The sequence below is a fragment of the Alternaria arbusti genome (genome assembly GCF_024043155.1).
Source record: "Alternaria arbusti strain BMP 1465 chromosome Unknown scaffold_14, whole genome shotgun sequence".
In the NCBI taxonomy this organism is placed as follows: Eukaryota; Fungi; Ascomycota; class Dothideomycetes; order Pleosporales; family Pleosporaceae; genus Alternaria; species Alternaria arbusti.
In genome coordinates this window covers 663,958-691,058 of record NW_026249954.1, presented here as the reverse complement: position 1 = coordinate 691,058, position 27,101 = coordinate 663,958, and the positions used below count along the sequence as shown (strand labels likewise).

Below are 27,101 nucleotides of genomic sequence, written 5' to 3'. Positions count from 1 at the left end.
AGGCCCGTCTCTACCACGCCCGCCGCTCGACGTCTGGGTCAACCATGCGAAAGCGATGTTGTGCTGGCTCGCCGTTCCAAAACCAGTCCAAAAATTGAAGTATGCCTCTGATGAGCCAGGTAGTCCATGCTTCACATACTACTGTGCACTTTTCGGTGAACGTCTCGCGTCTTTTCTCCGAAACGTCCGCCATTATGGAAGATAGGCGACCTCCTTGGTAACACAGAGTTTTCTTTTTGTTGAAAGGTCTTCTGGTTGGCTTGTGTGAGAGATAAGATGTTTGCGAGTAGGTATTCGTTGGCAGCTCTCGAGGGTAACGAAGTGCTGGAGGAGAGATTCCGTACCATTTGGACAAGGTGCTCTTATAGTTCATCTGGTGCCAAAGCGGCAGTCTAACAGACCAGACACATGGTAAGACACGGTTGGCTCTGGCACAAGCTCAGCATTGATAGGCTGTGTTTAGTCTCAGTCTAGAAACACAGCCGCCCAAAGCGAATTGTTCTCCTGGTCGTGTTGTATGACCGTGTTGCACGAGCGTGGGTGAAAAGATGCTTTGTTGGATGTCTAGTCGTCCTCAGCCGCAGGCTGAGAGAGGGCGACACTTACCCAATGTCGCAGTCGGAGAAGCTGCAGGGATCAAGTGTGCCAGCACAGCTCTTGGTCGCGCTTCTCGCACAGACGCTTTCCCAAGAAATGAGACAGGCAAAAAGGGTCCCCTCTTTTGGTAGGCCTTTTGGGCGCTTTGGCTTTTTATAGAGTACCTGCGTGTCAAGTGTTAGTAGAAGGGCAATGTTGCTGTCAGTCCTTGGGCCTCTTGTGACATCGTCTTTCCCGGTGTTCTTGAGGGCAATAAACTGCGCGTTGGATGGAAGGTGTAGGTGATTGATAAACGGTGAGGAGTGAGAAGCGCACCGCTGTATAGATGCCTGGGTAGTCTTTTGTTATCGCTATCAGTGGGCACGCTGTACTTAAACACCTAGGTAGTCTTGCAGCCTCCACTCCAGCATCAGCAATACTAGCAACAGCAACAGCCACCTCAGAATGTCTGCCCCTGGCCTTCTCCCCTCCGACGCTTCGCGCGCTACAACCTCGATGCCGCCGGCACACGTTGGTGTTGCTTGGCAACAACAGCAGCGCAACGCCCTCGTTTGGGGGAGAGATGAGGTCTAGCCTCGTAAGGAAGCGCGCATGAGTAATACAGGTACTGTGTCAGCACCTGTATAGTAACGATGTGGTCGCCCATTCCCAGAACCATTTCGGGCAAGCTGCTCGGCCACTTGCATTGATCGGTCTTCCCTCTTCTCCGCCCCCCCCTTTGACGTACGCTTTATGGCTTATGTACTATGGAAACAGGGGCGAAGTATGTTGTGGCAGAGCAGCGGCTAGGGCGGGCGACGGCGCGGTGCCCGTAAAAGGCCCTCCACGCGTTCTTGTTGTCTAATGCGTCGTCGAGGATCGCCCCGCGCAGTCCTCAGTCCATCTCAGAACACTGCTCGTCATAGCTGAATATTGCGAGATCAATGACCATGTCAGCGAAACGCGCATAATTAGGAGCGTGTAATTGCCTCTAAAGCATCTTAAGGAGGACTAAACTACATTAAAATTGTGCGATCAAAGTACTGCTTACTAAAGATACATTGTACCCTCGAATGTTCACGACCACCAAGCTTATTCATCGTGATGGAGAATAAAACGCCCCTTGTAGGGGATCCGGTAACAAGGCAATACCTTGACTTTGTCTTTTCTAGCCTGTATAGATCGTGAATCAGGTTGTAGAGCACGAGATGAGTAGCTGGCGTGTATCACGGTGGATGCGGACACGGGCAGAGAGAAGAAGAGCGGACCGCAAAGAGCGCACATGGGCAGCTACCGGTTTCGGATAGCAGCAGGTAGCCCCACCAAACTGTACACGGGTTGGCGGGACACTAGCCCCTGACGCTATACGATTTGGGGTATAGTGGGCGGCATAACTGCGGGTGATTCGCCGCCGACATACCTAGGTAGGTTGAAAGTGTTTCACCACCTGCACCACATACAGGTGTCTTCACTCCGACAACAAGCCGATTCCAGCCACTCGCAACGACCCCGCTCCCAATTGACTTTCTCTCACCATCACAAAGGCTTTGCCCTAGGCTCCAGGTAGCAGCGAGCTTGGCCTCGGACTACAAAAGGCCGGTGGATACCTCCTCGTCGCCATCAGCTCCATCTCTTTTATTCTCCACTACCACAATCGGCGACAGCGTCGGCGCGCTTGACCATAATGTGCCTAGAAGGGTCACAGCTGAGGTCGCTGATGGGCTCACTCCCGGCAAGCCATCGGGAGCTAGTAGATGTTCTGTTTCTGCCACGATAGACCATGCTAACGTTACCTTAATGACTGGGCTGGGCTTACCAGACTTCGTGTTCGACACAAGTGCCAGCTCCGACATCCGAGGACTGCCTAAAGGACGACTCCGAATTCGACGACGGCCTTAGCTCTGATTTATTCCTCTTGCTGGCGCCGTATCAATACCAGCGAACCGCTTTCAAATCATACTGACCTTTTCAAGTTTCTGCTTCATTGCTCGACCTCGACCCCATCCCCCTCCCTCGCCGCCGGCGCCAATACCACATCAACATCTCACCGTCGTACACCATTTTTCGAACATCGAACGCCCCTTGTACTATGGGGAGGATGTTAGCAGGACTTGGGGTCACCGAGCATCATACCTGTCTGGCAGACATCCCGTTCCGGGTGTTGACAGACGTGAACTCAAGCTACCCTCGCGGGCTCACGTCCGCCCACGCCCGACCTTCCGGGCTTGACCATGTCATGCTGGTATGGGTACATGGTAGAGATACATGTAGCCATAGCGGCGACACATATGAGGGTCTGTATATCTACAGAGGCCATGGATGTTGGAGGATGTTCCTAGGGTGCTAAGAGAAGGGTTTAGGGTATTATGCAGGCAGGCTCCTGCTGAGGTGGTGAAGTAGCTGGGAAGCCACAACATCCTGGTTTCACTGACTTTGGCGGTGGTGGTCTCATCCTGTCTCTCTATTATACATGATGGCATCGTGACTAAATCCGAACGCTCTTTTCCGCTAGTATTCCAGCCTGTCCGACTCAATAGATTTCGCGATTTTGCGCTCTCTTTAGCTTATCGGACGCAGAGGAATACAAGTTTCGTACTGTTTGCATTGTTGAATGCCTAGTAAGAGTTCTGTGTACTATCGAGTGAATGTAGCTTGCGTTGAACGATTGTCGTTCGCGATCGGCGGACTCGACCCTCTCGCATCCATGCCATGTGCGTGTACGACTCAGTAGGATACGAGTGGATGTTCACATCTTTATATGTATAAGGGATGCGATGGATAGTTTGTCGCAAATGTCACTTGCAACTACTGTCATATTTAATACGGCAATCGCCCGACCGCGCTCAAAGTTTTTCATAGCTGAACATGTACCACAACTACAGCAACAGATTCACAGCAACGAACACATTAGCATGATGAAGATTAAGATTTGTCTTTGATTTTCGCGACGCACTATGATGCACGTCGCCTACTCTGCCTGCCCGGGTGCGGAATGATCGGTAGCCTTTTGCGCATGCTGCTGAGTTGCCTCAGCGAAAAGGTGCGCCCACTGTTCGACGAACCTTCCAAGCTTGGTATTCCGCTCTGCACTAGTGACTTCAGTAAGAAGCTCATCTGCGGCAGCAGTAAAGCATATGATTTGAGTCTGCAAGCCTTGGGCCAAAGTTTTCAACGCCTTCGCTTTTCGAATGACAGTGCGATTAGATTCCTCGAGACGCTTGATCGTCTGCCTCAGAGATAATTTGGTTTCAGCCTCAGTTTGCGGCCATTGCTGGATAGGGGGGCTAAGTCGAAGGGACAAGATTTTTTCCGCCATGGTTTTGGATGAGGATGAACCGCATTGGACGGAGAACGTAAAACCTTTTATAACCACATTCGGGCAGCCAAGAACCCCCGCTATTGCTTGAGACAAACGCAGTAGCTTCTACTTGTCTGAGACAATACATGTCTTAGACGTTGTGTCTTTTTCAGTGAGGCTCGCGAATAAGACTTGCGAATCGCACCCGCGTCCGTGTTCAAACGGTTGTAACCTATAAAGTTCCTCGTTGTATGGCTTTTCCAGGTCTACATGTCGATTTCCATCTGCAATGAACCGAGCTATCAACGATGACGATGAGGATTGGACAAATCCTAAGACAGATATCATGCAGCTCGTACGATCTGGTGCCGTCCAAGATGCGATCCGACGCCGCTACAACCACACCTATATCGGCACAGGTAGCCTTACCTCGGCCCCCCAACTCTACCAACCGGCCGACCTATCTGCGGAAACTTGCGAGAAAAGTTGTGCAAGTCTGCTGCGCTGTTGGACAAACGACGTTCGATCGCACATTAGCAGGTCCCTTTTCTGGGTGCTATTAGTATCTGTAACACTTCTCGGCATAGTGCTGCATTCGAAGCAAAGCAATGTAGCACCTTTGCTCGAACGTCCGTACGTGTTCACAGTATTTGCCAACGCGACGGATGCGCTGGCCAACACGACAGGCTTCAAAAACGAAGCGATAACATCTTATCACGCAGAGATCAAGCACGCACATATGCTCGTTCAGGGGATTCCTAGCCGGGAGAAGGCAGTTGCCTTGGTCATTCGACAGCGAATGATACCAAGTATCCAGCAGCTAAGCTGCCTACTGCCGGACGGAGCGCCAGTCAACCACACCGGCTTCTCTATCAACTCAACGCTATCCTACGCTCACAATCTCCTCTCTTACTTTGAGGAGACCCTCGAACCTGTGAGCAAGCTCCTCGAAGCTTTGGCGCTCGACTACAGTAGTATTGCAAAGCAGCACGAAGCCCATGTCAAGTACGAAAGTACCTTGACCCGCAAACAGTATCATCCGGAGCCTAGACGATCGGAAGACACAAGCACTCAGCTTGCGCAGCTCGACTCCGACACCAGAGCACTCCAGTATACGCGCGACGCTGTTTTGTCAGAACGAAATCTGTGGTATGCTTACTGTCAAACGCTGTCAGGCAATGAGAGGGGTATGCGGGGTCCTGGGGAAGGAGAACTGTGGGTCGCGCAGATCAAAGAGCGTGCTGGAACTATAGTCACGGCGACAGAAGTAGTTATCGGAAAGGTAGACATGGTGTCATGCAAATAGATTCTTGTTAGTAAAAGGACTGCTGTACCGGGCCAAAATGAACGTACAGAAACATAGTGGGAGCCTGCTTTGAGGAGTGTTCAGTAGCTCTACTAGTGACCCTAATAATTGCCATCTCTCTTATTTGAGGAGTATCTTTGCGTATAACAAGCGTTTCTATTGCAGGCTGCAGCACATTCTCTAAGCTTTATGCTCTTTTGTCTAGTCTTAGATTGTACACTTTTGTATAACCTTCTTATGCTAATAATACTACCTTTATTTCCTCTTAGAATTGTTACATAAGTGTATAAGACACATCCCTATAGTACTGCGATAACGCAAAGCGAAACAAGCTGCTCACAATTTCAGAAATAGCGACAACTCAGACAAAAGGATATTCGCAAATGAAAGAAGTCGCAAGTATGATATAACGTAAGACACTTCCTCGTTGTGAAAAGAGAACGTACACGTGAAGAATGTCGAGGCATGGACGAAGATAGAACACAAACCAAAGGCTCTCGTCAAATTCACTACCCAGTCTGACTATTCCTCATAAGCTCTACAATCTAAGACTCTTCCTTGTCCAGTATTTCCGTCTCGGCATAACTATCTTCCTTCTGAAGCTCATGCAAAAGCTTGAATGGCCGAATCAAGAATGCTCTAATATGCTCTCCTAGCTCACCAGTACCAGAATCGCGTAGCAGAGTAGCTAGGCCTAATTTGTTCCGTAGGTGATTAATCGCTTCATCGTGGCGAGATCCAGACTTTGTGACCTTGTTTTTAAGAAAGTCCTGGGAGAGATGTTTGGCCAGCGGGAAGATGCAACCAGGCCCAAACTCTGACACAAAGATGTTAATCTTCGCGCCGTACGTACACCATTCATAAATGTCATCCGCCGCAACGCTGAGGTTGAATTTCGGGTGCTTTGTGCCCCCTGCGATATCTGCAGCAGCGAGAGGTGCTAAGAACAACTGGATATCTCCTAGCTGGGTCACTCCCATGCGACTACCTGTAGCGCCAGGGCGAAGGAGCTGGCAGATGTCAAAATATTGAAGCATGAGAAAACCCCAGATGGCTGCATCAGCTGCCATGTTTTCATGCAACTGGATGGTGTGGTAGTAAGATGCGAGAAATGCATCCCCAGCCTGCTGAGCGTCGTATTTGTGGATAGGGTGTTGGAGTTCAGAGCGAGAGAAGAACGCTTGGGGGTCGCTTCCATGGTCTGCAATGTGACGAGAGATGTGGCTTGGGATGGTCATCTCCTTTAGCTTCAGAAATCGGCTGAATTGGTTTTTTGGTGTTGCCGGCTTTCGAACCTTCGGCGGCACAGTCTCAGGCTCCGACAGTACCCTCCCACATGAACATACCATTTGTCGTGGAACGTTGTCATTAGCGAGCTCATCGGTGCTAAACTCTTTGACTGGGATGGGACTGTTAGGATTCGTACGGTAGCGTTCTGTAGTCTTGGCGAAATGGCTATAGATAGTTTTGATAGCTTCGAAATGCTTTTGCGTAAGGTCTGAACGAGCAAGTAGGGCTCTAATGGTTGTATCATCTGACAATAATGCGAGCAACTTCCCATCTTCAGATTGGTACGTCATGACCTTGGTCGGGATATAGAGGGTTTGAACAAAGATAACTTGTAAGTTGTAGCAGTGTTCAAGGTTTCTGTTAAGAGTAAGATAGAATGTGGGAAGCTGAAAAGACTTTAGTTTATAAGTAGTAAGGGAAAAGGCAGGAGAACTGTCTTAAACAATCGAGGTAGGCGTAACTGCTACAAGTTACACTTGGATGTCTTAGACATTATTGAGACTTTGACATGCAAACTAGAACATCTCGCAGCCCGCCAGCGTGTCCTTTGTCCTAAATTACGGCGGGGTACAGTACGATTTTACGAAATAGGGAAGGCGTATGTACCATTCCACGTACTAGCAAAGATAAAGGAGTCGTGGTACGGCATGCGGCCCGGAGTTGCAAGAGTTCGGCCGGGTAAGCTAGGTATTGCGCGCGAGGCTACAAGAACTCCACACAGGCGATCTTTTGCCTTTCTAGCAGTCGTCCTCATGTTTGTCGTGGTTGTCGTGGGTACTTAGGTAGCGTTGGATCACCTAGAGATGAAGGCATAAGCGGTATAAAGAGTTGTACCAACACGAGCTACATTTCCTCGCTACAGGCTGTTGTTTTAGCGGCGATAAAGGTGATCGCTAAGTTGCAAAAGGCCTTCTAAGATCGTCTTGCTTAGAAAGACGGATAAGTGGTTAGAATTTACTATCATCACAGCCTCAGCACACGTCCTAAGGTTAAGATAATAAATAGAAACGTTCTCAATGTAATGCTGTTAGGTGCGAAGCTTTTGCGCGAAGTACTAGCAAAGGTTATCTTAGCGCTGTGTTCACTTTCATCTTCACTGTTCACCGTTCACCGTTCATGCAGCAGTGATCATAAGCTCTCATCTTAAGCTGTAGCCCTCCACATCTTTTCAACAACAGCCTACCTATCTACCTTCTCTAATTAATCCTTCTTTTTTTACAATGCCGGAATACTTTGATTTACCTACCGAGATACGCCTCCTAATACTGCAATCCGCCTTGGGAGACTGGGAAGTTATCTGCGAGCGAGATGGCGCTATAACAGATATTGGTACGCAAACACTCGCACTCGTGTCCAAGCAGATGAAGAACGATTTGGTGGCATGGAGAACGACAAGGGGGAGACGGGATCGCTATGCGTGGGCCGTTTGCGGTCTGCGGGCGATGCTCAACTTCGAGTGGGCACGCACAATTCGTGTCTCCATCACCAACCGGGACGATTGCGCAGCGAGCCTGGAGGACGTGATACAATGGAAAAATCTGTCAACCTTGCTCCTGGATCTTGCCGGTACCGATATACAAGACACCTGGGTCGAGGGTGAAGCGCTTGACGTCAAAATCGAACGAAGGCGCAAAAACCTCACAACCACAATCACAATCACTCGCCACGAGCCTTTTGCTTCCTCTTCGTCTCCTCACTTCGCTTTATCATCCCGTTATACCCCGAAGCTGCAAAAGTCCTAGCAGCCCGTAAGCAGGCCTTCTCGCCCCAGACGTTACACGTCTGGTGAAGAAATCCCGCAAGGGTAGGGTGTGGGCCCTCATTGAGCGTGAAGCTATATGCTGCACCTTGAGGAGGGTCTTTCACTCTTCGCACAAGCTCAGGAGACATGTGGCGCAGAAAATAAAACTTCTCTCCATGAAAATCTTCAAAGCTTCTACTTCCTATTGCAAGTCGTAATCCAGGACGAGGCCGCAGTTTAAGTCAAAGACGCATGTAGTTTCCTGTTGTTTTCTCGAGACACATAAATAATCTTGGAAGCTTCCTGATCCTGCAAGTGCGCGCTCCCCACCTATCACCAGTCCACTCAGGGCTAAACATACCCATAGCAGCTTTCAATGTCACCTACAAGACAGTAGTTCACCAACGTGTATCTCGTACGTTTTGCATAATATCGTATCTACCACAGCGGCAGCTGCTAAACACACACAGACGAAAGGCTAGCAAGATAGAATCTGCTAGAGAGTATGCCAAATAGATACTGCTAGCTGCAACCATTACTCTTTCACAACTTGATTGCTGGGCACACGATACGCAAACATTAGTTAGCAAACTAGTACCTTTCTGGTTATAAGCAGCACCCCGCCCTTCCCTCTCTTCTCTCAACTACCAACTGCTCTTACCTAGTCTACACCAGCATGTCCAAGAGGAGCCGCTCAAACACACCACCAGAGGCGCGACAAGCCTCAAATCGTCCGCCCATGAAGAGATTACAGGAGGCTTCCCCAGTAATTTCTACCAGCAGCGCCAACGCACCTAACGACAAGTCTAGTTCTGCGCCTATAAGCAAGTCAACCTCTGACCACGGTAAAAAGGACGCATCTGATAGCAAGTCCGAAGCCACGCTTCGCATTGAGTCATTTTCTGAGAACCTCAAAGCCGCATCTGAAGACGGATCAATAGCTGCGCTTGCGACTAGACCAGCCTCTGAGGACTGCAAAGCCGCATCGGGAGATAAGTCTTTCACTGCAGCTACTACCGAGCCCACCTCTGAGAGCACGCCAAAGGGATCCGGGACTATCCCCTATGCCACATCTACACAACACCTGTCCACGCCTGAGGATGTCTTGAGTGACCACTGGTCTTGGGTGACGAGTATGACACGAAAGTCAAGCCGTCCGCAATCGCTGTACGATGACGTCAAGGACATTAACATGTCGGTTATCGCCTCAGAAACCCCTACAACATGTCCTTCAGTCTGGCCCAGCCAATGTCGAACGTCTTCAGAATGGCGACGTGTGATAGCCATCGAGTGGTTGCACCAGGTAAATCTAGTATTCACTAGTAAAACTTCTGAACTTGGAGACGTTGAGAGAATTGCATTTCAGGAGATGCTAGTAGATCTTAGAAGTGGCAATGATCTCGGTTCGGATCATGTGCGCCGTCTCACCATCCTGAGCTTTTCTCAGGAACCTCTTTACCAGTACCGAATGCTGTTAGGAGGCTGCAGGTTCCTTCAAGATCTAACCGTTGGCTTTTGCGAGGAAGAGATGCAGGATTTCATAGCCCGAGAAAGTCCCAGCGACTTTGCGTCCGGGTCCGGTCTAGAGTCTTTGTGTCAAACCGCCTTACAGAAACTAACCATCTTCAAAGCACCAGATGCCAACATAGACAGTATGCCTCGGAATAGATCAACTGCGAAAACCCCAAAGGCAAAGGTTGCAAGAAAAGCGAAGCCCGCAGATGGCCCAGAAACAGATGCATGGGTCGAGCGTCTCGTTGCTCACCTCCACAACGTGGCAAGCAGCAACGGCAACAGTGAGCTACGCATTATTGCGGATGCTTTCTCGTCCAGCGATGCGGCTTAGAGGCAGTAAGAAGGCGCTAGTGACTGACCGTTGGTCTCGATCATGGGGTGAGGTTGCTGTCGAAGTTGTCCAGGTGCTCTACGGATGGTCAAGGTCAGGAAGAGTGTTTGACTGGCACGATTCACTTAATCACATGGCTCCACATGTATGTACTAGTAGTTCCACAATAATTAACTATCAGCCTTGCTCGCCGTGTGTTTTTCATTATTCTCAGACATCCATGGCACTTGTTCGATGCCGCTCTTTGCGTAATGCCATTCTTTAGCGACCAATGCGAGGCATTCCCACGGACAGTCTCCCGCCTCGCCACCAAAAGTAACCCTTCAACTGGAAACGCTACAGTCTTGCAAGCACGAATTCTTCCCTTCTTCAACTCTCAATAGCAGCGAACCAATCTAAAAGACTAAAGGACTTGTCTCGAATTCACTCCCGATTCACCAAGCCCTGGCAAGTCTGTCGAAGCCCCGCCCACACTCGCCAGAGCTGACCTGAGTCCTGATTATTGATTCGTATTTGTTTGGCTTCGCGAATGGGTATGTCGTATAGTGGGCTGTCTACGGATTCTCGCCGTCTCTTAACGTACTGAGCCCTTTCCTGTGGTCGTTCACGCAGGTACTCTTGGACATGCTCCATTTCCAAAGTGACCCGGTGATGTACCTGCGGTCTTCCAGCACCAGTGTAGACGTCTATATCAGTAACGGCCCTGGGAACTTCTGTTCGGAAGATTTGTGCAGATCGAATCCAAGCCGGCATTGCAGATCGTACAGCTTCTTGATCTACATGGAGTTCGAACTGCACATGACAGTCGCTTCCAAGCTTAATGAGCATGGCAGACGTAATTTGCATCGCTTTGCAGTGCAGGTGTATTGGTCGCTTCCCACTCAACGGGCACACCCAGGTACCAGTGCTAGATGTATCTCTAAGGTGAAGAGCTGCAGTGACAGGATCCAGGTACAGAATAAAATGCTGATCCTCTATCCAATCTTTCTCGGGAAGTTGCACTGAGCAACCTCGAAAGGAGCCTAACGGTAAGCACTGTCTGCTCATGATAGATGCCAAGGTAATTTTTATGCCAACGCGGTCGTGACGAGACCTCTGCGTAAGATGTAGGAAATCACTTTCTTGTACCACGTTAGATTTGTTCCGGTGATAGTGGACTATTTCTTTGGCAGTAGACGAGGTAGGTATAAGCATAGCGAGAACCTTGCCGCGAAATAGATCCATTGTTAACAACTAATAAGAGCGCCTAGAGAAGAGGGCAAGGCACTCTTTAAACTGATTTGGACAGACAGTTCAGTCAGTGTCTAAGACACAGTTATTTCTTCTGGATATCTGCATAGTCTCAGACATGTCTACAAGCAAAGGCCTACTCAAGACATCGCCGCTCTATCAACATCCGTCTTGTCCCCCAGCTTCATCACGTACTGATTTCACTTCCACTTTTCCGAAGAGCCTGATCGCACTTTCTGGTCGGATGAGAACATCGCTTAGTGACACACCGTTCTTTACACTACTCTCTTTAGTATGAAACTCAACGTACTGAATCTCCTGGTGCAGAAAACGCGACTCTCGATCTGGCAGCCCTTGCAACTGGTTGCGAACTTGCTTTAGGCGATCGCAAAGACTTATAGCATCTGCTCGGTTGTAGTCTGTCTTCTTAGGATCGACACCATTCACGGACTTTAGGGTCAGCCCCAGCGCATTCAGCGCTGCTTCATAGCGGACGGTAACATCTCGCCAGTGTTCGTCCGCATGCTCTCGATGCAGTTCAATAGTTACATGTCCATGGGTGCCCAGGCGCGGCGATTGCATCCATGCGGGGAGGGATTCGTGCAGTCTGTCAGCCGCGAGGGACTCTGGCATGTCTGTAAGAATAATGTGATCAAGGTAATAGTGTGTAATGCTCTCGACGTTTGATACATGTCCGACCCAAATGCTACCAAGGGCTAGAGGCAGGAAGTAGGACACGTTGGTGACGTCTTGAATGAGGGAGAGAAGTTCATACAAATAGGGTATAGTGTTAGCGACAACTAGAACGCGATCGTGATCAGAAACATCTGCCACAACAATAGCAGGAAGGTCTGGAAACATTCTAGACGTAGGAGTTGGAAGAATTACAAGTGTAAAAGTTCGATACATCAGTATTTATAGGCCTCTTTGTCAGAAGGCAGTTTGCGTGTTAAGTCAAACGCCGATGCAATCAGGTCCGCTTGTCGCTATTAGTCTAAAATTCTAGTTATTCACTATTCGAGACTATACCTTAGGAGTTGTAAGATGTCGTCTTTACCCAAGCTACTCGTTTCACCGCAGGCGTGCTGGTGTTCAACATCGTGCTCGTGCTCTTGGACTTTCCCGTCGTGAACTTTGCTCTGATCGTCCATCTTACTATACCACACCTCAATCTCCGAATGCACTGTACAAAGTTTCCAACTCTTTGCAAATGTGAGAGGTGCACGCGACGACTGGGAAGAAAGAGAAAGGCCAAATAGAGGGGCACCGAGTGTAAGGTAGATCCATGTATCTTGCTGGCACTTGCAGCGAAGGACAAGACTATTCCGATGCTGTGCCCAATGCAACGTCCGAACTCACCACGTTGTTCGCCTGGTCCGAACGGCTGCACCAATGGCAACAACCCAAGGAATGCGCTTGTCAGCTCGTAGCTACGCTTTGATTGGTCGGCATCATAATCGGCTGTTCGTGACAGGGGTATAAGCTAAGGCGATCGCTCTTGGAAATCCTTGGGTTGTGATACGGGCGATAGCAACGTGGGAAGGTGCGAACGAGCACAAGAACGTTCCGTCGAATCGGCAGTCGACCATTCTCGAGTTGCGCGCAACGTCTCTGAGCACGGAGATGGCCTCAGTGGCGTGAAATCTGCAATACCAACTGGGCCACCTAGGGAGATGAGTTCAGGTCTTTCCATCTGCAATGTATATGTATTTGACTTGACTATAATCTGTATTGTGGAGTACGACTACATGCGCCTTCGCGCAGTGGGAATTTTGGTATAATCGTGATGGCGCCCCACTATTACAGCATTAGCAAGGAAAGAAAGGAATCTGTACATGATATCGCCGTAAATATAGCCCTGGTATCCTAAACGCCTTGCTGAAGACAAGATGTACACAATGATGAAATGCATCGGAAACAAGAGGATCCCATGTAATAGTTCCTACTGCCCGGGTGTTTGTGTCGGAGTACTCTCTTCGGTGCTGGCAATAGCACTGTCGCCTTCCGCGACCATCGTGACCGGTGTTGGTGTAATCCTTCGTCGCTTACTCTCTCGCGCATCTGCATCAACTTCCGGCATAGCATACAAATCTCGTTTCTTGGAAGTCGAAGATGCATCGTCGCGGTCTGACTCGCTCATTTCGCTTTCTCTTCGCCCAACATGGGCAGTGCTTGGTACCCCGCTGACCGAGCTACTTGCACTGTGCGTCGTGCCCTGGCCGTGAGCTGGGGTCAGAGGCGGTGTCCACATCGGTACAGGTCCAGAATTGGCAGCAGCAATACTAGGCACTGATGACATAGCCGGCGTTGGGGCGTTCATGTTGCTTTGGTCACCTGCACCGGGCGCAAAGGATGAAGCAGTAGCAATACTGGATACTGAATTGCTTCTTGTGGGACTTCCAGGCCTTGCGGGAACAAAAGAGCTCGGAGAGGCCGGGAAGCCTGCAGAGGGTTGCCTCTGCATTGGTGGTGCAGTAGCCGTTGTGGTGCCTGGCATGGTTCCGTTTGTTGGTGTAGGAGTCGGGGTAGAGTTGTTTGATGTGTGCCCCCCCGTGGTGTTGATGGCAGCAGGTGTCTGCTGTGGTCGGCTATGAACAGCTAAAGGACCCGTGTACTTGTCGCCGAGTTCGCCAGGAGCAAATGTGATGGATGAGCAAAAGCCATCCGACGAGGTCATCAGCAGCATGGAGCCGTCATTTGACCTATTGAATGGTAAGTGAACTGGGAGTCAAAGCGGGCCTCGGCACGTACCAGGTGATGTCTGTAAAGGTAGCAAAGTGCAAGTTGCTGACGATGCATAGGGGCTTCTGTTGCTGCGTATCGTAGATGTGGATAGCGTCTTGTGTTGCGACAGCATACATCATGCGATAAGGCAGTGTAAAGGCAGACGGAGGCCCGGGGGGCAGGCCGGATTGAGCGGATGCTTCGCCATCGGCGGGCTTGGGCGACGGCGCTGATAGGCTAGGCGAGGGAGAAGGCGCACTCGTGATGGGCGGGGGGTCCATGGATGAATGCGAGGTAGGGGGCTTGGAGGGCATGACTGGATCAGGCAGAGAAGGAATCTCATCGTCCATATTTGAAGTATCGATGGTGATGTGCCTGGTGGGTGGGGCAGACTGGCGCAGGGTATAGTAGACGGGCGAGCAACGGACGGCGACCGAGGGCTTCTTGTGGCCGGGCAGATAGGCGACGGGTGGCTTGTTAAGGCCGGCCCGGGTATATATGTAGACTGTATTCGTGATGTCGTCGGTCTGCTTGGCTTCAGCAACGGACGCATGCACGGCCTTGTATTGGCCTGCCGGCGTGAACAACAAGCTGCCGTCCGGGGCAAATGTAAGACGTCGGAAGAAGGAGGTCAGGGTCTCGTTGAAGTAGAGGGGCGCGTTGCGGAGGCCCATGGTGCCCATGGTGCCAATGCTGGGGGAGTTTGGCATGACGGCGGGCAGGGGCATGGACGGAGCGGGCGAGGCGGAGCGGCGCATGGATGGAGAGGAGCCGAAGGACGAACGACGGCTGTGCGAGGTCGGCGGCGGATGCATCGTGGGCAGGGCCAGCGACTGGGGCGTGCCGGGCATCGACGGCACGGGCGAGCCGATTGCCATGGCAGCATCAGCGGCAAAGGCGCGGCTGCCGAAGTCTGGGGGCGCCGGGCTGTTGGAAGAGACGCGGCGGGCGGGCAGGTCCATCTTGGTGACCTTGCTGTGCTGGGCCAGCGAGAAGTGGCCGTCCTTGTTCTTCAGGGTGTAGATGTGGACGGAGCGGTCCGACGACTGGGTTGCAATGTACTCGTTCATGGGGTCCCAGGCAACGCCCTGGACGTAGTGGTTGTGCTCGGCAATCTGCCGCACGATGCTTCCTAGACATGATTGAGCAGCTATCGGGGACGTGGTGGCTGGGCACGGGGCGTACCAGTGTGAGCGTTGTAGATGCGGGCAATGTTGTCCATGCTGCCTGTGATGAAGAAGACGCCGTCAGGGGACCAGGCCAGGTCGTAGATCTCGGAGCCTATGGACCTGCACATGGCCTTGACTCGCCACGTCTCCTTGTCTTCGAGACCCTCGTCCAAGTTGTGCGCCGCCTGCTTCTCGGCGGGGACCCAGAGCAGCACGTTGCCGTCGTCGCCGGCGCTCGCGAGCATCTCGCCTAGGGCACGTCAGTTGCTGCTCTCTCTTGCACGTGGGCAGGAGGCGTACCCCGTGGACACCATCGCACCACGTTGACGGCCTGCGTGTGCTTGGCCAGAGTCGACAGGTAGGTGACGGTGCGCTCCTCGCCGTGCGCCTCGACGCTCCAGAGCTGTTGTACAGGTCAGCGCAAGTCCATGCTGCTCGCGGGGAGGGACTGCCGCACCCGCACGTTATTGTCGCCGCCCGCTGTCGCCAGGCGTCCCTTGCCGTGGGGCTCAAAGTGCGCCGAGTAGATGGGCGCGTTCTCGTTGTGCCAGGACACCAGGAGCGGAGCAGCCTTCATCGTCGCTGGGGCCGCTGCTCATTCCGCACACAGGCGCAGGCGTAGGGCGTCCGTGGGTGCTGGCTGCACGTGACGGGTCGTGATGTTGGCGGGAGGAGGGCAGGGCATGCGGGTGAGGCTCTGGGCTGGCGGTGCGGAGGGCAGATGGATGGTTTGCCTGTGTCTCTGGGTGCCCAGGTGGTTGGAGCGCGGACGTTCCGCGTCTGCTCCTAGCCGCATCGGGAAAGCTCTTTGGTTTTGGTTTCACTGTAGCCACCAGCGCCCGTCCAGCCTCCCACACGCCGGCCTTCATGTAGATCCTGCAAACACAGGCAACCCGCCTGCATCCACCATGGCAGACGACGCTGCCGCCCGCCTTGAAACCGAGCTGCTGCTGCTAGATGCCATGTATCCCCACCAGACGCACTATCATCCCAAGTCACGGGAATTAAGCTTCTCCCAAGATGATCGTGCCTCGCTCCTTCTTCGCTTGCCCGAGTCGTATCCGGCATCAGGGTCGCCCGACATCATCTCTGCGACTGACGCAGCCAAGCACGACCTGCGGACGCGCATTAGATATGCCGTCACAGGGCTTGGGCTGGCCCAAGGCGAAGAGGCCCTCGATGCCATCCTCGCTGCCTTTCGGCACATGCTCGATTCTGCTCCTGCTGAATCACACAGCGGCTCGACCGCAGGGGCCGACCAGAGTCTAGACACCTCCAAGACAGTCATTGTATGGCTGCACCACCTTCTCAATACCAACAAACGCAAAGTTGCACTCTCACCTCCGTCTTCAGTGCCACCCGTGTCTGGGCTCACCAAGCCTGGATATCCTGGCTTGCTTGTCTACTCCGGCCCCTCCGTAGCTGTCACAGAGCATGTCAACACGCTAAAAGCACAGAACTGGCAAGCGTTCCAGGTACGGTATGAAGAAGCAGAGCTCTGGCACTTTGCACATGGTGCCGGCGTCAGAGAGATGGAGACTATGAGCCATGTCGTCAAGGGCGTCGAAACAGAAGGAGCCATTGGGGCAACGCAGAAAGAGGAGCTTCTCAAAGCTATCGGTATCAAATAAACATCCCACCAGTTCTCTGCTACACTCCTTCCAAAGGCACTTTCTTATTTGTTGACGTGACCCCTGGCTCAAGTAATCGTTAGGACCTCCGCTTATGGATCTCCATCTGTACTTTCGTGGTGACGTGGTGTACCTTGGATGTACGGAGGAGCAACATGTCATTCGAGGTTGGCCCGAGCGCGCCAGTTCACATCCCAAATCATCGAAAGTCTGCCGCAGCACCATTTCGCAACACCACGGCGTCATACAGTCTCCAACATCAACACCCCAATGGCTGCACCAATGAAATGCATGGCCACGGCTGTGAGGAGTATTTCATGTCCACGAGCGGCGCGCGTTACGCATCGAACATTCGCCTTTAGCACATCGAGTCCGGTCGCATCGTCGCGGAAACCATCAGCGGGCAACGCAACGTGTCGGAGGGAATTACAGACAACGCGCATTGGACCAAGGAACGCTGCAAGTAGCTGCCAAGGACACACAAGGGGTTTTTCGCAATCGACACCACGGAGCAAGCTCAAGACAATAGATCAGATCCGGGCCAGGAACAAGGGCGGGGTACGTTTCGATATCCAAGGAGCTATGTACCAGATGGGAGTACTTAGACGCCCGATCAAAGGCTAACGCTTCATAGCCATTCAATCTCACAGCAGCCATCCTCTTCGTCGCAGCAGGTGGAGGATTATGGGCCTACTTCACATACGAGAAAGAGCGCATGGCAAGAAAGCGAATCGCCGAGCAAACAAAGGGTATCGGAAAGCCTAAAGTAGGCGGTCCATTCCAGCTCCAAGACCACAACGGCCAGCCATTCAGCAACGAGGATATGCTAGGCAAATACTCTCTCGTACGACATCGCCCTCGCCCTAGTGTGAGCATTTACACTAACAACAGTGTCGTAGGTCTACTTTGGTTTCACTCACTGTCCCGACATCTGCCCCGACGAGCTCGACAAAATGGCTCTCATGTACGACAAAGTCGTCGCCGAATGCGGCAACGTCATCCTCCCCGTTATGATCACATGCGATCCTGCACGCGACAACCCCAAGGTGCTCAAGGAATACCTGGCAGAGTTCCATCCTGACTTCATCGGCTTGACAGGCACTCACGAGGAGATCAAGGATACATGTAAAGCGTATCGGGTGTACTTCAGCACCCCCAAGGACGTCAAGCCCGGTCAAGACTACCTGGTTGATCACAGTATCTACTTCTATTTGATGGGTATGTAGTCTTACTGTGATCAGGTTGCACGTACATAGGCTAACAGATCTACCAGACCCAGAAGGCGATTTTGTCGAAGCCATCGGGCGCAACTTCACGGCGGAACAGGCTGCGAAGGTCATCTCAGACCACATCAAGGATTGGGAAAAGCCGTTGAAGAAAGAGACGAGATGGGAGTAGACGAATGCGCATTGAAGGTTGGAGATGCGAGTGGCTCGTGTGACTTGCATGCTATAGAACGTGGCAAGGACGTGCGAGTCACACCAGGTGCAGGGAGAGATGTATATATACTTTTGTAAGAATACGGTGAGTGGGGCTTATACTATGCCATGTGTGCAGGTGTGTAGATTACTTGTCTGAATACCCATATTACAAGGGCACAGCATTTCGCTGTAGATGCAACACGTTCGTGAGTGAGCTGTCGCTATGCATCCTGTCTTCTCTTTCTAGGGTACAGGTCTGTGCTCTTTGATACTAAAACTCATGTGTGCGATACGCTGTACACATTAGAATACATAAAGCTGTCTCTGTGACCTTTCAGTAGAGAATACAGCAAGTGCCTATGTTGAAAAATAATGAAGAAAGAAGGCGGACGTATGCTTCCGTGGAAATGCATTAAGAACAAGACATGTTGCTTTTATAGCCTCAGAGAGACGAATGCACCTGTATCAAAAAAGAAAGATAGCCGAGCAAAAAGAGTCAAGGGCCGAACCGGAGTCGAACCGGTGACTTCGGGAAGGTAGCATTTCGTTTCAACTGCAGTCCTACACTCTACCACTGAGTTACCGGCCCATCGAAGATCATGTAGATGATTCTAAAAATAGTCAAAATATATCGTATTGAATTAACGCCTGATCATTGACTTATTTACAGCCCCCACATCTAACCCACCCACGTGGTGTCCTCATCGATGCATTTGCTAGCACGCCACCTGCCTTGCACCTTGGCTCCGCAAGAGCAGTATCAAGCATCCGCCATGCTGACTCTGCCGGAAACCGTCCACCTACAAATGTTCGGTCAGACATTCTACAAAGCAGTTACATTAGTTACATAAACTAGGGCATATCCTGGCGCAGAGAGATTTATACTAAACGATTGGGCTTTTTTTTAATGCATCGCCTATGATGCACCCGGCAATGCGATGTAACGGGTGTCGTTGCTTTGCACTTAGGAGAAAAATAGTTGTCACGGTATTTCAATGTAGCCGTACCCTCTGCCTGCATTTGAAAGCATATCAAGCTATTCCAACGCGTATTGGACTGTCAGACTAAGGATGTGGTCCGTCTTTGCCTCGGATTAGAGCCTGGGTTTGGTCGGGCAAGTTATCGTTATAGCACCTTGGTATACGGTAAGATCTTGATTTGGTGCACCTATTTTTCGGCACAAGTGCGATGGCTTTGATGATGGACTGATTGCTGGAAGGCAGCTGCAGTAACAACGTTGAAATGTGCGTTTAGATTGCTTCTATTCTTTTTCCCCGGACAAGTACATTGAAGAAAACCCATTAGTCAACCAGCACAACGAACGGCAAGGGTGGGGCCTAAACGCCCAAGAAAGTGATGAGAACTCTTATGCTGCGTCTCTGTAGATACTTCAATCTTGTTCGCAGTTGATGGCTGCTTATTACCTCGGTAGTGTTCTGGTGCACAACGTCTTGTAAGACTACAACTAAAGAAACGACCTTGGGATGCAGCATAGCAGTTGCCCTGTTTTGGCATCTGATTGGATACGCGTGTTGAACACAAATGATATCCTCAAGGTGTGCTTTCGTTCAGAACCACTACAGCCTTCGCAAAAGCGAGGCTATCCCCCTCAGTGAATACCGATAGCAGGAAACTGAAATGACTTTACTAATTGCAAGGTTACGTCAGACAAAGAATCGTATGTCTTGGCTGGGTTCCACCACCTCCAGTCTCATGAATGTATCCTGTTCTTGATCGCTTCTACAATACTCTTCAGACCACTCAGTCTGGCCTCTCTCGTCTCCCCAAGGTATAAGCTTGCAACAGGCCATGCATGAATACCTCCCGGCTCTTCCCAGCTGTCTACCTCTTTTCCGGTCTTTTCCAATAAGCTGATCAGGCGCCTTGTCTCCGGCCCAAGCACTTCTTCACTACCATACAGGAAATACCATCCTTGTTCAGGACTAGCCTCTCTCCACTTATTCAAATCTCTGCACGTTCCGGGTGAAACGATTGGATCATCTGCTGACACCTTGCTGCCGATGTATTGACGGCCGTATAGCTCCAACGATGAACTGTTGAGATAGTCGGATTCTGTGTTTCGATTTTCGCGCGATAGAATCGTGACCCACGGGCTGATCATGATGGCAAGGCCAGGTTTCTGATGTCGCAAGTCCGTGTGGTCAGACATGTATAGCAGAAAGCTCAAGATGAGGGTTGCGCCCGCAGAGTCTCCACCCACGACGACACGAACTGAAGATTGAGCTAGCGATAGAACGTATTCGTAGCCTGCGACCGTCTCGTGGAGTTGGGTAGGGTATGTAGCGTCTGGGACGAGCGTGTATTCCAAAGCGAATAGAGCCGGATTGCTGTACCCAGCGTTCTTGAGCATTGCAACCCAAGCGAGTAGAAACTCCATATAGAAGAAACTACTCCCCATGGAAAAGCCACCTCCATGACAATAGTATACAATTACATCTGGCTGCTCTTGCTGGTTGTGCACTATCCATACACCTCTAAAGTTTGGCCTTTTAATCTCAGTCCACCTGATAGGACTGGTGACGATGCCGTGTCTCAGCATACGAAACCTCAAGAAAGGGAGTGACACGGCTTTGGAAAAAAAGACACGCCCCAGAAAGGCGGGCATGTTGGCGAATGCATAGCGAACGAAACGGATGACCAAGTCCTGGAAAGGCGTTGCCTTCTGCACGAAAGGGGCACGATATTGATGTGATACGAAGAAGCGTTCACGAATGAACTGGTACGGTATGGCGACGGCTTTGGGAGCTGTGAGTATTAGTATGCCCACGTACATGACATGTTGTAGCTTACCCAGAGATGGCAAAGCTGGTATCAGCCATGTCAAGAGTGGCAGGAGCCCGATCTGGACTAACAATTGGGGAGCGAGAAAGACGAGGAAAGCTATGCAGTCCAGATAAGAAATTTGACTCAGTATCATCTTTACAGAGTAGAGGATGGACAAAGTATCTCAGCCACGAGCACGCCTAGCGACACCGTTCAGGACTGGAATAGCGATGACGCTGACAAGGGTCCGGCTAAGCCACAATCGCTTAGCGCCACATCTAACGGTTCCGCATTGATCATGCTTTCCCTGAGCTTCGGCCGGGCAACCTGCGAACCTCTGGAAGACGTGAAGCCGGAGTCACATCAGGCGGAGCGACACCCAAACACTGACTTGCTCGAACGAGGCACGGAGCGGTTCGCACGTGACGGAAATTAGCGGAGCTGCGCACGGACCCGTCGGTCGGTCGCGACTTCCAGAAAACTTCCGCGACTCACTTAGCTGTCACTCCGCAAACACGTCTGTCCGCGCCTGCAAACAAGCCTGCCTGCTTGCCTGCGCCTGCATCGAGGGGTTGTCTTGCTTCCATCTTTTCTTGTCTCTCATCCGCCATTTCCCATTGATGGAGTAACGTCTGGCGCAAACATCGGTTCCAACTCTTACACGGCAGCCTGACCCCAAGTCGCGAACTTGTCGGGCCTTACCATGGGCGACCCCGCAACCGATCCCAAGGCGGCGCCGCTCGCCGACGAGTTGAGAGAGCTTGCTGTGTACGTGCGAAATGCCTAGGCTCTGAACTCATACTAACGTAAGCAGGTCGCTCCCCACGACGGCCTTCCCGAAGAACTTCTTCTGCGCCCTATGTAACGAGCTTGCGTTCGACTCATACAAGCTGATCTGCTGTGCTAAATCCATATGCTCACCATGTGCGTACACCATATGCTGCTGCCGGAGATTCTCGCAGGCGCTAACGCGGCCCAGGTCAAGGAAACCTCCAGTTCCCGACAGCGTGTCCCTCGTGCGACCACTCACCGCTCGAGGCCGACTCTTGCACACCGAACAAGTCTCTGCGTAACACGATGCGAGTGTGGCTACAAAAACAGAAGAAGAAGGAAGAGGCCAAGGCCGCGGCACAGGCAGCCACCCCGCCCGTCGAGGTGACACCGGCCGCGCCTGAGGTCTCGCCGGTCGGTGATGGTACAGAGCAGCCCGTAGACAGTGTTGAGGATGCGCACAAGGCAGAAGGCGGTGCTGCTGAACAAGCTGCTGGTTCTGCCGAGGCCCCAGAAGAGGCTGGACAGCGCGCCGGCTCGGCCGCGGCCCAACCAAAGGAGGTAGGTTGTGAAAGTCTTTCATTTCGCTCTTGCGCGAGCATGCGGGTACTGTACAATCAGAAGAAGAAGAAACCAAGCAGAAGAGACATCGTCGGGCCTCTAAGCATTGCAAAACATGGTTGCCACACGTGCCAATGACCGGAGATGCTTTCCACTGCACTCGCGCTCTTGCTGACCAAATCAGGAAAATGCTTCTCCTGAGATGGAGACTGAGCGGCGCGGTAGCACCGCCTCCCAGAGCGTGACCAAGAACACGGAACCTTCAGCGGCCGACAGCTCGACCGACGAGCAAAGACCCTCCAACGGAACTAATGGCATGATTGGCAACAACCCGCCGATGAGCGGCGTGCAAAGCCAGATGGGCTTCGGCTTCCCCAATCAGGGCGGCTTCAGCAATGGCATGGCTTGGAACGGGATGCCTAATATCATGGCCAACGGCGGCTGGAACGGCATGAATCCTATGGGTATGTCTTTGGAATAACCTTGCCTTCCTTGCAGGCGACTAATGCCTTGCTAGATTTCAACAACATGAACGGAATGTACGGCAACTTTGGAGGGAACATGGGCTTGGGCATGAACGACATGTCTGCCATGAACATGATGCAGTACGGTGGTGGCTATGGCAATGGATGGAATGGTATGGGCAGTGGCTATGGAAACTTCAGCGGGCCCAATCAGCTGGGTGGCTTTAATCAATCTGGAGCATATCCCGAGATGATGAACCAGTTTCCCAAGAATAATTTCCCAAACCAGAACCACAATCGTTTCCATGCCAATCAAGGAGGAGCACATCCTCAGCGAAACAACAAGAATGGCAGCCAGGGTGGCTTTGGTCCGGGTTGCCAGAATGCGCCTGGTCGTCCGGGCAGCCGTGGCGGTCCTTTGCAAAACGTACGTTCAACCCACCAACGAAAGCTACCGAACCCATACACGGGAATCGGCCAAACTTGGAAACCAAAAACTGACCCGATTCGTTCTACACAGCGTGACGACCAGTCGCCTGACGGAAATGCCAACCCTGCTTCTGAGGTGAAGGCCGAGGGCGAGCAGTCGAAGGCGTCCGCAGATCCAACTGAAGAAGGTAAGGACATCGTCGACGATATCCCAGTATCGCTCGAACCACAGACTTCAGCAGATGGGGTTGGTGCTGGCAATGCTAGCGAAGCTGCTGGCGACGACACTAACCAGGCAGGGGGTGGTCCACAATGCGAGACTCAAGACGGCGGTCTGAAGCCTATACAAACTGTAGACTCTGGCGATGCAGACATGCGAGAGTACGACCAGTCTATGATGGGCCCTGGTGTGCCATACCCTCAAGGAATGATGAATCAGTTCCCGGATCAGCACATGAATGCAGCCTTCGACCCCAGCATGAACATTATGGGATACAATGGCAACTATGGTCCACGTGGCGGCTTCAATAACGGGGCTTATGGTGCAGCGACAGTTCTGACAGGTCAGCCAACGGAACCGATTGGTGTCGGTGTTGCAGGCGCGCCAACTGGACCACGCGCGATGAGAGAAGGTCGACCCAACACTGGTTTCTCGAGTCGTGCCCATGGTGGGCGATATGCAGCCCCGCCACCGCCCAAAAGCGTCGCGTCTGCTCAAGATGCGACAGCTGCTAGCCCACAGCGTAGAGTTCGATCGTAAGTAGATTTGATGGAGAATGAAGTACAAGCAGTGGCTGACAATGACGCAGGCGGTCACCTCTCCGAGATGAGAGTATGCGGGTCAAGGAACGCTCACCCACGCCTTCTCGACCACAATCACGAACGAAGGGTGATGACAGAAGTGAGCAACGTGACCGATCGCGTTCTGCAGACCGTCATTCTCGTCGCGATGACCGCGGTAGATCCGTTTCGCCATTGAACAACGAATACGAGGATCGCAAAGACCGCAAGCACCATCGATCGTCACGCTATGATGACCGTGACCCGGAGTATGATGATCGTTACCGCGACGAGAAGGGCAGCCGGGGTGACCGTACACGAACTGCATCGGCAGACTCCAAGTATCGTAGCAGCCGTCGTGACAAGGACAAGCACCGTTCATCGCGGTCCCACCGCGACCGGAGCAAGGAGCATCGTCGTCGCCATCGCTCCCGATCACCTCGTGAGGGAGACAAATATGAAGACGAAGAAGCGTACGGCAATGGCGAAAAGGATTCTGATGGCAGTTCACGACGCAAGCACAGGAGCGGGCGCGACCGCTCACGCGACAAGGAACGTGAACGAGACCGCAAGGATCGTAAAGAGCGAGAGCGAGACCGCAACTATGATTACGACCGCGAGAAGGATCGCTCCCGCGACAAGGATAAGGACAAGGACCGTAGGCGGCGTCGCGATCGTGAAAGTGAAGACGATGAGCGTGATTATGGGGACGACAATCACCGCTCTTCACGCCGTAGTCGCAAAGATCGCGATCGCGAGCGACGCGAGTACGATGATCATGAGCGCAAAGACAAGCCATCTCAATTGGAGAGGGAAGAGGATGTCGTCGGTCAGATGATGAAGAAACGCGCTATGTCTCCGCCCTTGAACGCACCAACCGGGCCCTCGGCGAATGGCTTCAGCATCAAGGGTCGCTCAAAGAACGCGGTCATGCCTCCACCGGCCCAACCTCCTACCGGCCCACGAGCTTTCCAGCCACCCAAGGGTCCGGCTGCTGATCGAAACAAAGACCGAAGCGGCGAAGCTAGGGATCACCGTCGTAAAACCAGCGCCACTTCTACATCGACTATACCAACCGGCCCTTCATCCAAAGACAAAGAAACGTTCCAAGACCATTATGCCGCTGAGCGAGAGCGCAACGCCCGAGAGCGAGATAGTCGCGAACGCGTAGAGAAGCCACCCAGCTCCAGCAAGTCCCTTCAATCACGCATCTCTCCTTCATCCCGCCCTACGCTCTCGAGTAAGCGTAGCAGAGACGACTTTGACGACGAGGCTCCGGTACCCACAGGCCCCGCCGCGCATCGTGACAAGCGCAGGAAGTCTGGTGCGACGGGTGACGACAACATTGCCAGCCTCTTTACAGCGGGACTGCGTAAGAACGCCAAGGCTAGACGTGGTGGTGTGAGGACTGAAGGCGATGTCGAGCGCGAGATGATGGAGCGGGAGCGGGAAAGGCGGTAAGATGGCTCTTTTGGCCATATGCGCACCGGTTTCCAGACGGGTCTTTTGGGCTATGACAAGGCACGATATGGCTACGAGACAGTGACATGCTCAATCTGGGGGAACTGCTGGGGGAGACCTGAGGTCCTTTCTCTACTTATCTGTATTATACCCTTTGAGACATGAGTCAGAAGATATGGACGAACATGTATGCTGTATACGCAGTAATCAGCGTAGGCTTAGGTACGATAATTAAGAATTCTTGTCCGGAGATGGATACGTTGTGGAATTGTGGTATCGTTTATTCTGTGAAATCTGGGATGTTGGGACGAAGCCGTCACAGGGTTTGAAGCTTCGACATATTTACCGCCTGTGGTTTACAAACTCCTTCTGCTCACCACCCAATCTCGATGCGACGACAGTCGCTTCCCTAATTGCCTTTGCGACGGCGCCCCTGACGCCATCTTCCTCGAGAGACATGAGCCCACCGATGGTGCAACCACCAGGCGTTGAGACTTTGTCCTTCAGCACCGCCGGATGCTCGCCGTTTAGCACGAGCCCAGTGGTTCCCCTCATGGTCTGCGCAGCCATCATCTGTGCCTCTGCTCTTGGTAGGCCCATGGCAACCGCACCGTCGGCCGCCGCCTCCAGTATCAGTGCGAAAAAAGCTGGACCCGAGCCACACAGCGCGGTCGCGGCATCCATGTTCGCAGGAGGGAGGTTCGTAACGCGACCGATGGAGCTGAAGACAAACTCAACGAGCTTGTACTGCGCCTCACTGAGGGGTGGGTCCGAAGTCTGGATCACAGACATGGACTCTCCTACGAAAGACGCAGTGTTGGGCATGACCCTCACCACGCGACAAGCGTTTTCTGTCTTCGCCGGCCCATGGGGATACAGGAAAGCTTCAATCTGCTCCCGCGTCACGCCTGCCAGGATGCTGACCAGCACCTTCCCCTTCAGCGCCTCCCCAACGCCCTCCTCGCCCAGAATCGTCTTGAAGCCATGTGGTTTGCAGCTCAGCAGTACGATGTCAGCTTCCTGCACGCCCTTGAGGTTCTGGTTTGTGAGCGTCTGCAAGGGGAAGTTGTAGTGGCCGAGGGCTTTGCGGACGTTTTGTTCGGCGGGGGCCCATTGGTCGCAGGCGATGAAGTTGGAGAGGTTAGGCACGTCTTCAGAGGCAGAGGCAGAGGCGGGATCGAGCGAGGCTCTCGTCCTGGCAGAAGCGAGCGAGGCCATGACGCCGCCCATTATCGCGATGCCCATGGTTCCTGGGCTTGTTAGCGATGGCTGTGGTTGGGGGGTGGGCCAGACGACGTGCCAGAGCCGAGGACAGTCAACGTGAGAGGCTTGGCTTCTTGTGTGGTCGCCATGGTGGATGAGTCCTGTGGGCGTCTTGGTGGGCACTGTTGGGCAAACGCGAAGGACGAGGGCCGCTGCGTTTCGGGAGCGCGAGATCGGCGCCTTCCCCACGTTCCAAGGTTGGCTTGGAGAAATCTTGAGCTATGGCCATGGCCGACGATATGCGCGCACCTCCCCAAGCTCTCCGCCTGACGCTCCGCACGACCTTGCCGTCCAGACCACCAAGACTACCGCCGGGCCCATAGTAGCCAAAGACGTGCGCAAGCCCGAGCTCCACC

The 27,101-nt window shown here is 52.5% G+C and overlaps 9 protein-coding genes and 1 non-coding gene across 10 annotated transcripts; 5 read left to right on the top strand and 5 right to left on the bottom strand.

The window, feature by feature from the left end:
* Positions 1-4,163: 4,163 nt before the first annotated feature.
* On the top strand, positions 4,164-5,056 carry J4E86_008796 (uncharacterized protein; the record flags this gene model as incomplete). Its single annotated transcript, XM_051449305.1, has 2 exons — positions 4,164-5,023; positions 5,050-5,056. 2 exons carry the CDS (start codon positions 4,164-4,166, stop codon positions 5,054-5,056), a joined length of 867 nt encoding a protein of 288 aa, XP_051299724.1.
* A 669-nt stretch (positions 5,057-5,725) lies between these two features.
* On the bottom strand, positions 5,726-6,760 carry J4E86_008795 (uncharacterized protein; the record flags this gene model as incomplete). The annotated part of the gene is made up of 2 exons (XM_051449304.1): positions 5,726-6,475; positions 6,527-6,760. 2 exons carry the CDS (start codon positions 6,758-6,760, stop codon positions 5,726-5,728), a joined length of 984 nt encoding a protein of 327 aa, XP_051299723.1.
* A 2,127-nt stretch (positions 6,761-8,887) lies between these two features.
* Positions 8,888-10,057, top strand: J4E86_008794 (uncharacterized protein; the record flags this gene model as incomplete). Its single annotated transcript, XM_051449303.1, has 2 exons — positions 8,888-9,405; positions 9,535-10,057. The coding sequence occupies 2 exons, from the start codon at positions 8,888-8,890 to the stop codon at positions 10,055-10,057; spliced, it is 1,041 nt and encodes a 346-aa protein (XP_051299722.1).
* Positions 10,058-13,229: 3,172 nt separating this feature from the next.
* Positions 13,230-15,757, bottom strand: J4E86_008793 (uncharacterized protein; the record flags this gene model as incomplete). The annotated part of the gene is made up of 5 exons (XM_051449302.1): positions 13,230-13,989; positions 14,039-15,143; positions 15,197-15,430; positions 15,481-15,583; positions 15,638-15,757. 5 exons carry the CDS (start codon positions 15,755-15,757, stop codon positions 13,230-13,232), a joined length of 2,322 nt encoding a protein of 773 aa, XP_051299721.1.
* Positions 15,758-16,088: 331 nt separating this feature from the next.
* On the top strand, positions 16,089-16,811 carry J4E86_008792 (uncharacterized protein; the record flags this gene model as incomplete). Its single annotated transcript, XM_051449301.1, has 1 exon — positions 16,089-16,811. The coding sequence occupies one exon, from the start codon at positions 16,089-16,091 to the stop codon at positions 16,809-16,811; it is 723 nt and encodes a 240-aa protein (XP_051299720.1).
* Positions 16,812-17,081: 270 nt separating this feature from the next.
* On the top strand, positions 17,082-18,209 carry J4E86_008791 (uncharacterized protein; the record flags this gene model as incomplete). Its single annotated transcript, XM_051449300.1, has 4 exons — positions 17,082-17,369; positions 17,446-17,655; positions 17,711-18,029; positions 18,076-18,209. 4 exons carry the CDS (start codon positions 17,082-17,084, stop codon positions 18,207-18,209), a joined length of 951 nt encoding a protein of 316 aa, XP_051299719.1.
* Positions 18,210-18,731: 522 nt separating this feature from the next.
* On the bottom strand, positions 18,732-18,821 carry J4E86_008790. The gene has a single exon. It is a non-coding gene; the product is annotated as a tRNA-Cys (tRNA).
* Positions 18,822-19,943: 1,122 nt separating this feature from the next.
* Positions 19,944-21,031, bottom strand: J4E86_008789 (uncharacterized protein; the record flags this gene model as incomplete). Its single annotated transcript, XM_051449299.1, has 2 exons — positions 19,944-20,998; positions 21,025-21,031. 2 exons carry the CDS (start codon positions 21,029-21,031, stop codon positions 19,944-19,946), a joined length of 1,062 nt encoding a protein of 353 aa, XP_051299718.1.
* Positions 21,032-21,719: 688 nt separating this feature from the next.
* Positions 21,720-25,482, top strand: J4E86_008788 (uncharacterized protein; the record flags this gene model as incomplete). Its single annotated transcript, XM_051449298.1, has 7 exons — positions 21,720-21,784; positions 21,831-21,940; positions 21,996-22,348; positions 22,533-22,812; positions 22,866-23,239; positions 23,333-23,997; positions 24,051-25,482. 7 exons carry the CDS (start codon positions 21,720-21,722, stop codon positions 25,480-25,482), a joined length of 3,279 nt encoding a protein of 1,092 aa, XP_051299717.1.
* A 342-nt stretch (positions 25,483-25,824) lies between these two features.
* J4E86_008787 (uncharacterized protein) lies at positions 25,825-26,727 on the bottom strand (the record flags this gene model as incomplete). The annotated part of the gene is made up of 1 exon (XM_051449297.1): positions 25,825-26,727. The coding sequence occupies one exon, from the start codon at positions 26,725-26,727 to the stop codon at positions 25,825-25,827; it is 903 nt and encodes a 300-aa protein (XP_051299716.1).
* Between the last annotated feature and the right edge of the window lie 374 nt (positions 26,728-27,101).